This window comes from Oncorhynchus mykiss, chromosome 2 (assembly GCF_013265735.2).
Source record: "Oncorhynchus mykiss isolate Arlee chromosome 2, USDA_OmykA_1.1, whole genome shotgun sequence".
NCBI classification, from domain to species: Eukaryota; Metazoa; Chordata; class Actinopteri; order Salmoniformes; family Salmonidae; genus Oncorhynchus; species Oncorhynchus mykiss.
Window position 1 is genome coordinate 7,815,168 of NC_048566.1, and position 14,921 is coordinate 7,830,088.

Here is a 14,921-nt window from a genome sequence, read left to right on the forward strand (position 1 = left end):
TCTGTTCATTGGAGGACATACATAGTTCCTCCCACATTGTCACGTCCACAGGGCCTTAAACGCAAATCCTTTGACGTCATAGAACTGGGCGGGATCTCACGCGATCACATGGAACCCCATTCATGTATGATTTACGTACTTTTCTGTCGTATCCAAATGAAACGGGTCCTTTATTTCCGAAAATCTTACTTGGGAATGAAATTGAGTCTCCAGGATCAGCTGTGGCCGGCGTCTTGTTCTAATAAACAAGTAATGAACCTCAGAAACAGATGAAGAATGGAGGGAATCCTATTCAAGTGGACAAATTACATAAGTGGTAAGAAGAAACTAAGCAGCTAACTGAGCTTCTGAATAAGTCAGCTTTGAATCAGATTGTTAGCTAGCTAGCTAACAACTAGCTGGACAGGTAATCAACCAGAAAAACAACACGATCTAATCTTAGCTAGCTAGTTAGCTAATTGTCATTGGATGGCACTGAGTCATATGTCTTGCTCTGTTAGCTATATAGCTAGCAACTACAGGTTACAATGAATAGTAAATGTGGTTTTTCACAGTGGTCAGAGTTATCAACATCCTTTTTTCCAGGTTGGCAGCCTCGCTGGTTTGTACTGGAAGGAGGGACTTTGTCCTACTATGACTCGCAAGAGGACTCCTGGAAAGGATGCAAGGGAAGCATCAAAATCTCAGTGTGTGAAATACAAGGTTGGTACTTGGTAGCTATTATTGGCTTGGTAAAGACACAGTGGCCTGTATTATGACAACATGCTAACTGTTGCGGTCCTTTGAACTAGATAGGGCTACACCCTACTGAAGAGTCAATCTGAAGCTTAGTCTATATTGTTGTTGTCCCCAAACCTTCCATTTGAAAAACTCTTTCCCACTTCCTGCTTACCTGTGTGCCTATATACATGTGACCCATGACCCAACATATAGTGCACTCTAGTGTACAAATTAAGTGGAATATACAAAGGCAGACAAACTATAGACAACTTAACAACCACATATGATTGCCAAAATGTCTCCTACCCCAGTGGTTCCCAACCTGGGGTACTTGGCCTATCCACAGGAGTACTTGAGAAGACTCATGAGCCCATAGGCCTACTGGTAAATGGCACATGAGGGGGTACTTCAGGGGTACTCCGGGCAGAGCTAAATTCAGTTGGTGGTACAGTAACCAAAAAAAGGTTGGGAACCACTGTCCTACACCCTTGAGTCTGCTGTTAACTGGGGTTTACCCACTTCCTGTCTTTCTCTCTCTTCCACCATCTCTCCCTACTAGTCCACTCCTCTGACTTCACACGGGTTGACCTGACCATCCCTGGAGAACAGTACTTCTACCTCAGAGCCATCAACGCAGCGGAGAGGCAGAAATGGCTGGTCGCATTGGGATCTGCCAAGGCCTGCCTCACAGACAACCGAACCAAGAGAGAGAAAGGTAAGGTGATAGCTTTGGGTTACTCCACACAAGTCTGAAAACACAATAGCTTGACTGAAACACGATTTCATGCTGCTGTGTGGGTATTTGGCTTGGTTTTACCTGTTGTAGCCTGGTGCCTACCATGGACATGTAGGTGTACCTGTTAAAAGCTATCCAACTGACTTCATGAAATGAATGTGTTTATATTCCTCAACTGGTGGCCCGAGGGAGGGACAAATAAAATCACCCAAGTTTTCTGAGCAAAAAAAAAAACCAAAACAAGGTGTTTATTTGTTGGACGTGAGACTGTAAAATCTGTTCCAAAGTATTCCCACATAATAGAGACGTGATTGTATAAATGTAAGCAAGGTTTGAAATGATTATGTTTTTGTCAAATATACTACAAATGATTTTTTATTATGTTCCGGCCCAGCTCAATAAAAAAATGGTCCCGCTGCTGACTAGTTGATGATCTACAGCAAGTACGTGAGAACCTCCGCATCCCAAATGGCATCTATTCCCATATAGTGCACTACTTGCCTATTGACCCTGGTCAAAAGTAGTGCACTAAATAGGGAATAGGGTGTCATTTGGGACGTAACTAGTAAAATGAATTTCCAGGTGAACAAAAGAGAAGAGCAGTCTCCGTTAGCCAATCCTGTTTATTACAAGTTATAACAGGGAATAGGGTGTCATTTGGGACGTAACTAGTAAAATGAATTTCCAGGTGAACAAAAGAGAAGAGCAGTCTCCGTTAGCCAATCCTGTTTATTACAAGTTATAACAGGGAATAGGGTGTCATTTGGGACGTAACTAGTAAAATGAATTTCCAGGTGAACAAAAGAGAAGAGCAGTCTCCGTTAGCCAATCCTGTTTATTACAAGTTATAACACTGCCTCCAGCAGAGCAGCAGAGAAAATGTCTACCTGGCCTTCTCTGAGACTAAATCCTAATCAGCAGACAGCTGCTCTGTAAACACCAGCCCAGAAGGCTTGTATGAAGTTAAAAACAAAAGGCAGTGACTGTCAGCTTCTACAGGATCACAGTGTTTCAGACACTGGCGTCATTCACTATCAACAGATATGAGTTTAATCCGTAACATACAGCATCCAGTCTAGTGACCATCAACCTGAGAGTCACCAACTGGACATTGTGTATTATAGAGAGCCACCAACAGAACACTGGACATTGTGTATTATAGAGGGCCACCAACAGAACACTGGACATTGTGTATTATAGAGGGCCACCAGCAGAACACTGGACATTGTGTATTATAGAGAGCCACCAGCAGAACACTGGACATTGTGTATTATAGAGAGCCACCAACTGGACATTGTGTATTATAGAGAGCCACCAACAGAACACTGGACATTGTGTATTATAGAGGGCCACCAACAGAACACTGGACATTGTGTATTATAGAGAGCCACCAACAGAACACTGGACATTGTGTATTATTGAGAGCCACCAACTGGACATTGTGTATTATAGAGAGCCACCAGCTGAACACTGGACATTGTGTATTATAGAGAGCCACCAACAGAACACTGGACATTGTGTATTATAGAGGGCCACCAACAGAACACTGGACATTGTGTATTATAGAGAGCCACCAACTGGACATTGTGTATTATAGAGGGCCACCAGCAGAACACTGGACATTGTGTATTATAGAGAGTCACCAACTGGACATTGTGTATTATAGAGGGCCACCAACAGAACACTGGACATTGTGTATTATAGAGGGCCACCAGCAGAACACTGGACATTGTGTATTATAGAGGGCCACCAGCAGAACACTGGACATTGTGTATTATAGAGGGCCACCAGCAGAACACTGGACATTGTGTATTATAGAGAGCCACCAACAGAACACTGGACATTGTGTATTATAGAGAGCCACCAACAGAACACTGGACATTGTGTATTATAGAGAGCCACCAACAGAACACTGGACATTGTGTATTATAGAGAGCCACCAACAGAACACTGGACATTGTGTATTATAGAGAGCCACCAACTGGACATTATGTATTATAGAGGGCCACCAACAGAACACTGGACATTGTGTATTATAGAGAGCCACCAACTGGACATTATGTATTATAGAGAGCCACCAGCAGAACACTGGACATTGTGTATTATAGAGAGCCACCAACTGGACATTATGTATTATAGAGAGCCACCAACAGAACACTGGACATTGTGTATTATAGAGGGCCACCAGCAGAACACTGGACATTGTGTATTATAGAGAGCCACCAACAGAACACTGGACATTGTGTATTATAGAGAGGGAAATGTATGCAGAGAATGATCTTTATTCATCTTAAATATTCACCTAACACAACCAAGGATATTTTCAAGAAGCGACATCGCGTCTCTCTCTCTCTCCCTCAGAGCACCAGGAGAACACAGAGGCTCTTAAGACCAAGATGTCAGAGTTGAGGCTGTACTGTGACCTTCTCCTCCAGCAAGTTAACCAGATCAAGGACAGTGAGGAGACTGAGGAGGTAAGACAGAGGGCAGGGTGAGGTTTCAATGGACTATTTAATCTCTGTGCAACCAGAACCTTTTCTCACTGAGTTCAGTATGTATGCTCTGTTTGAATCGCCAGTGGATTATGTTGCAATGCAAATGGCCAGTCACTTTTACAGCACAAGCAAGGGATAAGCAATCTGCTTAGGAGTTGATGGTTGTGTATATCTGTGTGTCTGTTTCAGGCTGGGGAGAACCCTGGCACCATGGTGAAATCTACATGCACCACCTTCATCAAGACGTTGGAGGAGTGCATGCTGATCGCCAACCGCACCTTCAGCTCAGACCAGGCCACAAAGACCCCACCCGGGTCACCTCCCGTGGCAACCATCAAACCCCAGAAGGTACCGGCGTACACATAGAGATGCCAAAGGTTTTTTATAACTAAACCAAGATAGACCACAGCCCGTCGTTTCAAATGAGAACAAATTAGTCATATTGGGCAGAACAAGCAAGGAGGTGGGCAGAGCCAAGCACGAACTAGCGAGATCCTATTGGTGCGTTCTAGCATTCCTTTGCATATTTGCGCCTACCATGGAGTGAGCATGTGCAACAACTCAATTTGAATTTGCACTACTAAGTAACAACAATTTTGAAACTTTGGCAAATGGTAAAGTCTACAAAACTTAGTCCACTCTGTTTGTAACATGGTGGTGCATGTAGATTGCGATCAAATGTTTAATTGATGAGAAAATTTGCAGAATGTCGGCCAAAATCCATCTGGTTCCATCTTCACCCACTGCCGGCCACTGGGCTTCCTCTCACCACTGCCGGCCACTGGGCTTCCTCTCACCACCATATTTGGTAGTGAGTGGAAACACGTTTTATAAGTCTGAGAGAAGTGGAAAAAGATTCTTTAGTTGTTAATTTTCTCAAAATCTAAAGGCTCAACCTAGATTGGAGCCAATATCTTAAGTATTTTTTTAATGTTACCCCCCTTTTCGTGGTGTCCAATTGTTAGTAGTTACTATCTTGTCTCATCGCTACAACTCCGTACGGGCTCGGGAGAGACGAAGGTCGAAAGCCATGCGTCCTCCGAAACACAACCCAACCAAGCCGCACTGCTTCTTAACACAGCGCGCATCCAACCCGGAAGCCAGTGTGTCGGAGAACACCGTGCGCGATGAGACCGGGATATCCCTACCGGCCAAACCCTCCCTAACCCGGACGACGCTAGGTCGCGGCCGGCTGCGACAGAGCCTGGGCTCGAACCCAGAGTCTCTGGTGGCACATGTAGTGCACTAGACCCCTGCGCCACCCGGGAGGCCACTATATCGTAAGTAGTTTAACATGTTATTACTCCAACCTCGTGACAAAAGGATGTTTTCATTTTTGTCAAAAACAACTTATCTATCGAAGGACTACCGTTTGATTTGACGGCCTCAGTTTGGTGCAAGACGACGGTGATTCTACACATGAGCTTAGCCAGCCAACGTTTTATCTTCATACTGCTCTGTCTTTGGCTAATGTGCAATTTTTTTGTTGTTCCACAGGTCAAACCTGTCAATCAATCAAATCAGGAAAAGTAGGTGGCTCTCTTTTCAGAAGTTTGGTTTGAAGCTAACTTTTTCCTCACGGTCTCAACCTTTACACCAGCACTCCCTTATCTCCATCTTCCATGTCCACTAACTGCATGAAACTACAGCATTAGATATGTATCCATGATAACTCTGTGGCCGGGATGTGGGGGGTTATTGTCTTGTTCTCTGGGATGTAGGGGGTTATTGTCTTGTTCTCTGGGATGTAGGGGGTTATTGTCTTGTTCTCTGGGATGTAGGGGGTTATTGCCTTGTTCTCTGGGATGTAGGGGGTTATTGTCTTGTTCTCTGGGATGTGGGGGGTTATTGTCTTGTTCTCTGGGATGTGGGGGGTTATTGTCTTGTTCTCTGGGATGTGGGGGGTTATTGCCTTGTTCTCTGGGATGTGGGGGGTTATTGCCTTGTTCTCCGGGATGTGGGGGGTTATTGCCTTGTTCTCTGGGATGTAGGGGGTTATTGTCTTGTTCTCTGGGATGTGGGGGGTTATTGCCTTGTTCTCTGGGATGTGGGGGGTTATTGCCTTGTTCTCTGGGATGTAGGGGGTTATTGTCTTGTTCTCTGGGATGTGGGGGGTTATTGCCTTGTTCTCTGGGATGTGGGGGGTTATTGCCTTGTTCTCTGGGATGTGGGGGGTTATTGCCTTGTTCTCTGGGATGTGGGGGGTTATTGCCTTGTTCTCCGGGATGTGGGGGGTTATTGCCTTGTTCTCTGGGATGTAGGGGGTTATTGTCTTGTTCTCTGGGATGTGGGGGGGCTTAATTGTCTTTTTCTCCAGACACAGGGAGTGTAAAGAAATCTCAGGAGGATCTGTAACACATGACAACCAGAGCCTTGACTCTGGAGCAGAGGGACCAGACCAACGAGACGGACCAGACACGCTCCCTGAGAGAACCACCAAAACACCCCCAACAGGTCTCTCATTTAAATACACTTGCCCTTTCAAATGTACATGTATACACACACACACCCTGTATGTGAACCAGACTCACCTCCAAAGCATGAGACCTTTTACTGCTCACCATGCAGGAGTCCTGTAGAAAGAGGACCAGCTGAAGTTGGCAATGTCTTCTAGAGTTCTGTAGAAAGAGGACCAGCTAAAGTTGACAATGTCTTCTAGAGTTCTGTAGAAAGAGGACCAGCTGAAGTTGACAATGTCTTCTAGAGTTCTGTAGAAAGAGGACCAGCTGAAGTTGGCAATGTCTTCTAGAGTTCTGTAGAAAGAGGACCAGCTGAATTTGGCAATGTCTTCTAGATGGGAGACAATGATTTATTATATTTATCTTAACATTGATTAAAATAACGGACCCCAATGTACGAAGCTAGATGTATCACTGGCACTTGATAAATGTGGAACTCAGAAAGTGCTTATTTCACAATATGGCACACCTAGATACTTTTAAGGTAGTGGTTTAGAGTTCTCATTGAAATGACATTGACAATTTCTGCTTGAATGGGTTTCACATGCTAGTTGCTATGGCTCATACATGCCAACTGGAACAGAACATTTGTGAACATGTTGTGTGTCTCTCTGTGCCATACAGAAAATAGCCCAGTCGGCGGGGACCCCCAGGGCCCAGAGGAGTCTGCAGTGGAAGAGGAGGCCACTACCCAAACCACCCACACAAACCCTGACCCAGAACACACCGAACAACCAGCACAGCAGGAAGAGGAGGAGGAGGAGGAATTCAAAGAGGTGGAGCAGGAAATGAGCAACGCCCAAGAAGAAGAGAAACAGGAAGTGACCCAGAACCAACAGGAAGCTGTCACTGACCAAGAGGAAGCCAAGCTGGAGGAGGAGCAGCCTGCCCAGCCACAGGGAGAAGAGGAGACGACAGAGCAGGTGGACACATTCTTCAGTACGATGAGTCACAGGTATGGGGACACACCGCAGGAGGGACACATACTGTAGACCTTACGGTGTAGGGTGAAGTTGACCCTAGAATGCTGATCTGTGGTCAGTTTTGCATTTCCCCCACTAATGGTTAAAGGGATAGTTCGGGGTTTTGGCAATGTAGCGTTAGCTCAAAGACTGGAAGTCTTGGGTATCTGCTAGCATGCTAGCTGATGCAGAAGACCTTTTCTTTGCGCTAAGCTAGTTAGCATTGGCTCACGAAACTACCTCCATCTTCCTTCATATTGAACGCATAGACATTCATTGTATTAAGGTAAAATATTTAGCTAAATATCTTGAAATAAGAGAAATGACCTGTATTAAGCATTTTTTTGGTTAGAATATGCACAATTAGCCTGGTACGGGGGAAAAAAGAAGGAAAAGTCTACATAAGATGTTTAGGCTTGCCTAGATTTCACTTGTTGCATTGTGGGAGGGGAAGCTGATGATAGATCTGTAACTCGGGGAAAACTTCACCCCAGAGTGTAGGTGTTTTACTACTGCGGCCAATGCTAATATTTCACAAGCAGTAACTAGACAGAACAAGGGCCAACACATACACTAATCGATTAATCCCCATATTTCCTATAATTATTCTAGGTACTGTAATGATGTTGATTCCACAATGAGGTATTTATTATTGAGATTCATGTATTTAGTGTGTTCAGATTATGCTGCAAATTGTGCTACTCTGATATATACTGTTTAGGCCCAATGCTAATGCTTTGGGTATGAAAGGGCAAAGGTCATTTTTCCATGCCTGTACGAAAACAAAAAGGGTGAACTAGCCTGGTCCCAGATCTTTGTGCTCTTGCCAACTCTGTTGCTGTTAATGACTGACTAGGTTAAAACAGAGCAAGTTTTTTGCTGACTTTTTAAACCCATGTGAACATATAACACGTTTTACACTGGTGTGTTCTCGGTTGATCACATGACTATTACAGAGATGCCCTCATCTGATTTTGGGGTTGTTGTTTTTTTTGGTAATCATTTCACTCTTTCTTTTCATTTTCATTTTGATGACATTTGAAAGCCCCTTTTTAACAGTGTTATTCAGCATTAACTTAAGATTTTAACGATCATAACCGTGAATTGAATGATCATAACCGTGATGTTCACTTGTGATATTACAGTATTCCAGTGACGGGGAGAGACAATGTAAGCAGTGTTAACGTGTTTAAGTGCAGTAAACATCCGACACAGAACTAGTGAAAACGAAATCCTTCGAACAACGCCGTAGAGGTTGGGGAACATAGCGGATATGCTTCTGATACATTAGAACTATTTATTATACAGGTGTATCTAAGTTAGAGACGAGAACTCAAAACAAGTATCAAATCACCCAATAGCCTGACAGCATGGTCTTGTGTGGAGGCTGTCTTCGGCTTTGGTTGTATCTGTTTCTTTTCTGTTTTGGTTTGATTGAATGAAATAAAGGTTGTCGATGCTGGACCTCACTAATATCTCCCCTTGTTTGAATCTCTCTGACTTCTCTTTAGATTTAGTGATATAAGACTGGACGGTGACAGTGGTATTCCTACACAAGCCTTTTTGGACTCATGCTATGCAATAGTGCCTGTATTAGGTAGGACGGTCACTCCTCTCTGTCTCTTCCTCCATCTTTTTTTTTTCTTCAATCATACCATCTTTTCTGAAACATGTTGTAAATAATCTTTTCCACCTGGTGGTGGTGCATGTTCTGTTCATGTTTCCTTCCTTCAGTCTCCTCTCCTCTCACACGTCCATACTGTTCTCCTCGTCTGCATCTAATTGATTATCCTATTGGATGTTCTCTGGTTGACTGGAGGCATTTCTTTCTCTTACTAATCAAGTGGGTGGGTTTCCTGGGAGGGAGGGTGTGTGTATTTGAGTCTGGAGTGTGTAATCCATCTTGAAGTCATACAACAGCCCTCTGTCCATTGTTCGTGTGATCCGACCGTAATGCATGTCACTGTGATAAACTATAGAGAGCTACGGGTATGTATTGTATGTTACACACATTGCTCTGGATCCTCCAGGCTTACGATCTCTTCCATGTTATACTTAGAATTTACTCTTCTATTGAAGTCTACATCAATTTGTAATGGTTACTGGGGAATGGGGGGGGGGGGGGGGGGGGGGGACACACAGATTAACACACATTCTTGACTCAAAAGCATTTAATGGAGATTCTCTGTCAAACTGTTTTTTTAGTCCAGGACTAACCTTAATATGTGTCCGTGAAACCGCCCCACAAGGACAAACAATAGTGTAGCAAAAATATCCAGCTTTGAAGTGACATTGGACTCTCTCTCCTCAGACAAACTAGGATCCACAGTATTTGGTCCAGTAAAAATGGATTTTACAGGCAACATCAAGGTAAGAGGAAAGGCTGTCTTGAGTTTAGAACAATGTTAGATGTTTACATTACAGGAAATTAAAGTTAGATTAAGTTTACTAAAGCCTACCTTTTTAAAAAGCTGCTCAAATCAGCATAACATTCTGGGTGCAGATGTTGTATAAACCTGTCTGGTATCAACAGTTCTCTAAATGACCACAAGAGGGACTCTCCTCCCTCCATGCAGTTACAATGGGACCAAATGGACTTTTACACCCACTGGTTCTGTCCCAAATGGCACCCTATTCCCTATATACGGTAGCGCAGTACAGAAGTAGTGCACTACAGAGGGAATAGGGTCCTTAACCCGCCCTGTGAACTCTTCAGTTGTGCAGAATACACACTAAACAAATACTGTTCTAACAATTTCTGTGCTGGAAGGTGAAAGTGATATATTGTCATTAGGCAGTGCTGTGTGTATAAAGCACTGGAACATTTCACTAGCAGAGCTTTAACATAGTTATTTTACTCTACCGCCACCAAGAAATAACAAGCTATGGTTTCCAGTGTTGTCATGGAACAAGTAAACCTGCTAAGTGGCGACACGACACGACCAACCAGATTTAGAAACCTATAAGAACTGCTGGGGCTGCGTGACAAACAGCGCCCTATTCCCTATGTAGTGCACTACTTTTGACCAGGGCGCACATATAGTGTACTATAAAGGGAATAGGGTGCCGTTTGGTCATCAGACATTTGTCTTTATGACGACAAGTTCTTCTGTCTCTCTGTGTGGCTGTCTGTAGAAGATCCACCAGAAGCTGTCGTCGGACCCGGGCAGCTTCCCCACACTGCAGACCATAGTGCTCCACGAGGTGCAGACCGGCGTGGCCCGCGTCCGCAACTCAGCCACCGAGGCCCTGCTGTGGCTCAAACGAGGACTCAAGTTCCTCAAGGAGTTCCTGTCCCTGGTCAACTCTGGGGAAAGGGATATCCCCGGAGCGCTGGGTGAGTTAGCATCGCAACACTGTGGTACACACACACGGTTAATGGTTAGGTGATAGTCCTCTTTTGGTTTGATGTCATATAGTGTATTACGTAATGTCCTCTATTCCTAACACACTCCCCTCCCTCGTCCACTCAGGTAATGCTTATGGACGGAGTCTGCGGCAGTATCATGGATGGGTTGTGCGAGGTGTATTTGCTGTGAGTAATGCTTGATAATCAGTCTTCAAGCTCTTTTTAAGGAAGCAGTTTATAGTTGGAAAAAGTCTCCCATCATAAGATCAGGCCCACTTTGGCGGGCGGGCGGGCATGTGTCTGTGCGTGCGTGTGTCTGTGCGTGCGTGTGTCTGTGCGTGCGTGTGTCTGTGCGTGCGTGCACTAAGGCTATTATAGTCAACTGAAACAAACTAATCAAGGAACAAAAACTATTTAGTAAACGGAAATAAAATAATTAACAAACCTGTTTGAAAAGCTATACTGAAACTGTTATCTTTGACTCCAAAACAAACTGAAATAAAAACTAAAATGTCGTTTTTTTTTTGGGAGGCAAAAATGGGGTTTAAGGATTTTTTTTCTAATGGGGTTTTCAAGCTTCTGAATCTTGCGGATCACATTGAGATTGACTTTATAATTTAAAGGGAGACTCCGCAAGACGAGGAGCAGCACTGCAGATATTGGGCGCGTTTGAGTGGTAATTCTAAAACAACCAACTGTCAAGGACTGGAGTCGGGGGGAGGTGCATTTGCGACAGCTGAAAGTCAGACACTAATGTTCTCTAACAGCAAGGCTCAGATCAACATGGCAGCGATGCCATTGTTTATAAAAAGGTTTTATTTATAATGTGTACAGTATATAACCCCTACATCACACACAAACTGAAATAATATTATCCTGAACAAAAATATAAATGCAACATGTAAAGTTTCCAGACATTTTTCATAGGCACGAAAGCTTATTTCTCTGAAATGTTGTGCCCAAATTGGTTTACATCCCTGATAGTGAGCATTTCTCCCTTGCCAAGATAATCCATCCACCTGACAGATGTGGCATATCAAGAAGCTGATTAAACAGGATGATCATTACACAAGGGCACCTTGTGCTGGGGACAATAAAAGGCCACTAAAATGTGCAGTTTTGTCAAACACAATGCCACCGATGTCTCAAGTTGAGGGAGCGTGCAATTGGCATACTGACTACAGGAATGTCTACCAGAGCTGTTGCCAGAGAATTTAATCTTAATTTCTCTACCATAAGCCCCCTCCATCATTTTAGAGAATTTGGCGTCCATCCGGCCCCACAATCGCAGACCACGTATAACCACACCAGCCCAGGACGTCCACAGCGTGGACACAGCGTGGACACAGCGTGGACACAGCGTTGTACGAGATCTTCAGTCTGTTCTTGTTCTGAGAAATGAACGCTATTTCATGTGAGAAATTGCCAAGAAACTGATGAGTTTAAGAAGAGTTATTTGTTTCTGGCCATTTTGAGACTGTAATCGAACCCACAAATGTTGATGCTCCGGATACTCAACTAGTTTAAAGTAGGTCAGTTTTTTTTATTGCTTCTTCAAATCAGCACAACAGTTTTCAGCTGTGCTAACATAATTGCAAAAGGGTTTTCTAATGATCAATTAGCCTTTTAAAATTATGAACTTGGATTAGCTAACACAACGTGTGGTTGGAACACAGGAGTGATGGTTGCTGATAATGGGCCTATGTAGATATTCCATTAAACAAATCTGCCGTTTCCAGCTACAATAGTCATTTACAACATAAACAATGTTATTTTAATGGACAAAAAGTGCTTTTCTTTCAAAAACAAGGACATTTTCTAAGTGACCCCAAACTTTTGTAGTGTAAGTACAAAACAGTAGTGTAAGTACAAACCTATAATAACCTTGGTGTGTTGGTGTGTGAGACTTAGTGACACTTCGTCTCTCCGTTCCCAGCTGGCCCTCCGAGCAGCGCCATCATACAGCAGCTTTGCGGCGGCTCTGGTGTCCAGAGAGGGGGAGGAACTGAAAGAAGGATTCAACACAGGCATGCACCGGGACCTGGGGGTCTACCTGCCTGCCATGGAGAAACAACTGGCCATCCTGGATGCCCTGTATGAAGAATACAACCTGGAGTCAGATGAGGTGGTCTGAGAGGAGGAGACGAGATCCCAACTGGTGGCCTGAGAGGAGGAGACGAGATCCCAACTGGTGGCCTGAGAGGAGGAGACGAGATCCCAACTGCTGGCCTGAGAGGAGGAAACGAGATCCCAACTGCTGGCCTGAGAGGAGGGGACGAGATCCAAACTGGTGGCCTGAGAGGAACACTACCAGAGGAGGAAGAGAGCCCTCAGACTCAGACCATCTGGGATACAGTGACGAAGGAGGAGGAGGAGGTAGAAGAGGAGAGCCCGATATGAGCCGCCGCAGCAGAGCAGTGGCTCTGGTGTACTTGATGTAGTGTACAGTACTTTAGACTCAGGCTCTTTTCCCTCCTGGAAGTCACTTCCATTATGAACAGCTGCACCATTGGTGGCTGAGATTGCACAAATATGGACTTTTACTTTAAATTGAGGCTGATATTGTTATTATTGACAGCATTATTTGACAGCCTACATAGGCTGCATGTAATGAACTGCATACAACACTGAAGAGTATAATGTAGCGGTGTTAGTATTGATCCCTGCTGAACTCCTACACCAATATACTGTACCTACATGGATGACATGCGTACCACCACCAACCCACCTCCTCCAACCCCCTCCCTCCAGAACCCACCTCCCCCCTCCCTCCAGAACCCACCTCCTCCCTCCAGAACCCACCTCCTCCCTCCAGAACCAACCTCCTCCCTCCCTCCAGAACCATTCTCATTCTCTCACATTGTCTCATCTACAAATGTATTGTTTACCAAGTGACATTAACATGAACTATTATTTTCCTCCTTATCGTAATCATTTAAATGTAGTCTTTATGAGTAACTTATGGAATAAACCATGTTCTATATGGATGGGAAATGTCCATGTTTTAATGTATAGGGTTCGACTGAGGTGCCAACTGAAGTGGGATATATAGCAAGGCCTTGATTCAAAATGTATTAACAATCATGGTGGATAGATTGTTATTGTCTTCTATTAGCTGACTTTCCTCTCTGTGACTGATGTTGTGAGTTAAGAATAATACAACGGGGATCATCATAGAGGCAGTCTAACTTTGGCCTCTTAGTTCTGGACATTAATTCAGTCTTGTTATAGATGCACTGAACCATTTGGACAAAGCAGGAATATCTGACCGATTTGCAATAGGCTGATTCCTTGTTGTGAATAATTTCTAGTGTTAATGCTAATGTTTTTGTATCTCACAATTTCAGAACACATTTTATACGAATGTACATAAGATGGCATTTTTACATATGTATTAAACTGGATGAAATCGTGAATGGCCATGTTTTGGTCATTTGGATGTTATTTCTACCTAGGGCATTTCAGTTTCCATTACAACCCTGTGAAATCCCCTCTTCCTAGCCCTTGATTATGACTCTCCATTACACAGAAGTCATTAGGTAAAGGCATCTTCTCCATGGGGTTTTCTTAAGAGTCCTGACACTTGAGTTTGTTGAGAGCATGGTTTTGGAAGCATAAGGACCTTTCATATCAGTGAGAAATAATTGTCAAACAAGGTTAAATTGATACTCACAAGGCTATGTTCATTTGGAGAGGAAATGTTCATTTGTAAGAGTAATTAATTTGTTCACTTCATTTGGGGTGATAAAACTGAACGTAAAATTCAAGTCATGGCAATCACCTACACATGCAAACAACTGATTGCTCTAATTGGGAAAATGGCAAATATAATTCAAAACTTTTACATTCATTTATTTAAATTGATACTGGCGTCTATATTGATCCCCTGCCAACCCACGATCCAAGTGCCTCTTTATAAATGCCTGACCATTAATGTTGCGGCAGAGGCTGATAAATAGATGGGGGTCTAATTGATATATCCTAGAGACCGACGTTGTGGTGTTTTAGATTCTATATTTTTTACGGTGACAACCGTAAATCAGGTGCTTTGTGATTTGCATTCATGACAGAACCGTGTTCATTTTTCCTTGTCTTGTGCAACATGTACAAGATCAGATACCTTGTGAAATTGTGTTCTGTTTATTTGTCTACAGTTGTGAAGTGACCACATAGTATGTATGGTCTTTGTCTTTCCAATGA

General features: G+C 43.6%; 1 protein-coding gene across 4 annotated transcripts; it reads left to right on the forward strand.

The window, feature by feature from the left end:
• The first annotated feature begins 82 nt into the window (after positions 1–82).
• plekha8 (pleckstrin homology domain containing, family A (phosphoinositide binding specific) member 8) lies at positions 83–14,137 on the forward strand. Of its 4 annotated transcripts, none has more exons than XR_005034857.1 (14): positions 83–316; positions 586–702; positions 1,280–1,435; positions 3,818–3,930; positions 4,141–4,299; positions 5,449–5,480; positions 6,269–6,405; positions 7,035–7,365; positions 8,884–8,969; positions 9,684–9,742; positions 10,508–10,709; positions 10,846–10,907; positions 12,658–12,957; positions 13,024–14,137. XR_005034857.1 is itself a non-coding variant. In XM_036936868.1 (14 exons), exons 1-13 carry the CDS (start codon positions 277–279, stop codon positions 12,853–12,855), a joined length of 1,692 nt encoding a protein of 563 aa, XP_036792763.1. In that variant the 5' UTR covers positions 83–276; the 3' UTR covers positions 12,856–12,879; positions 12,913–14,137. The 4 variants fall into 4 exon arrangements, 2 of the variants coding, with proteins under 2 accessions (XP_036792763.1, XP_036792757.1); XR_005034858.1 differs by having other exon boundaries at positions 12,658–12,912; positions 12,979–14,137; XM_036936868.1 differs by having other exon boundaries at positions 12,658–12,879; positions 12,913–14,137.
• Positions 14,138–14,921: the final 784 nt, after the last annotated feature.

Excerpts from the sequence above, each read along its gene's own strand:
- plekha8 (XM_036936862.1), top strand. The coding sequence starts at position 277 with ATGGAGGGAATCCTATTCAAGTGGACAAATTACATAAGTG. Across the intron at positions 317-585 it reads GTGGACAAATTACATAAGTG|GTTGGCAGCCTCGCTGGTTT; the intron begins GTAAGAAGAAAC and ends CCTTTTTTCCAG. Across the intron at positions 3,931-4,140 it reads ACAGTGAGGAGACTGAGGAG|GCTGGGGAGAACCCTGGCAC; the intron begins GTAAGACAGAGG and ends TGTCTGTTTCAG.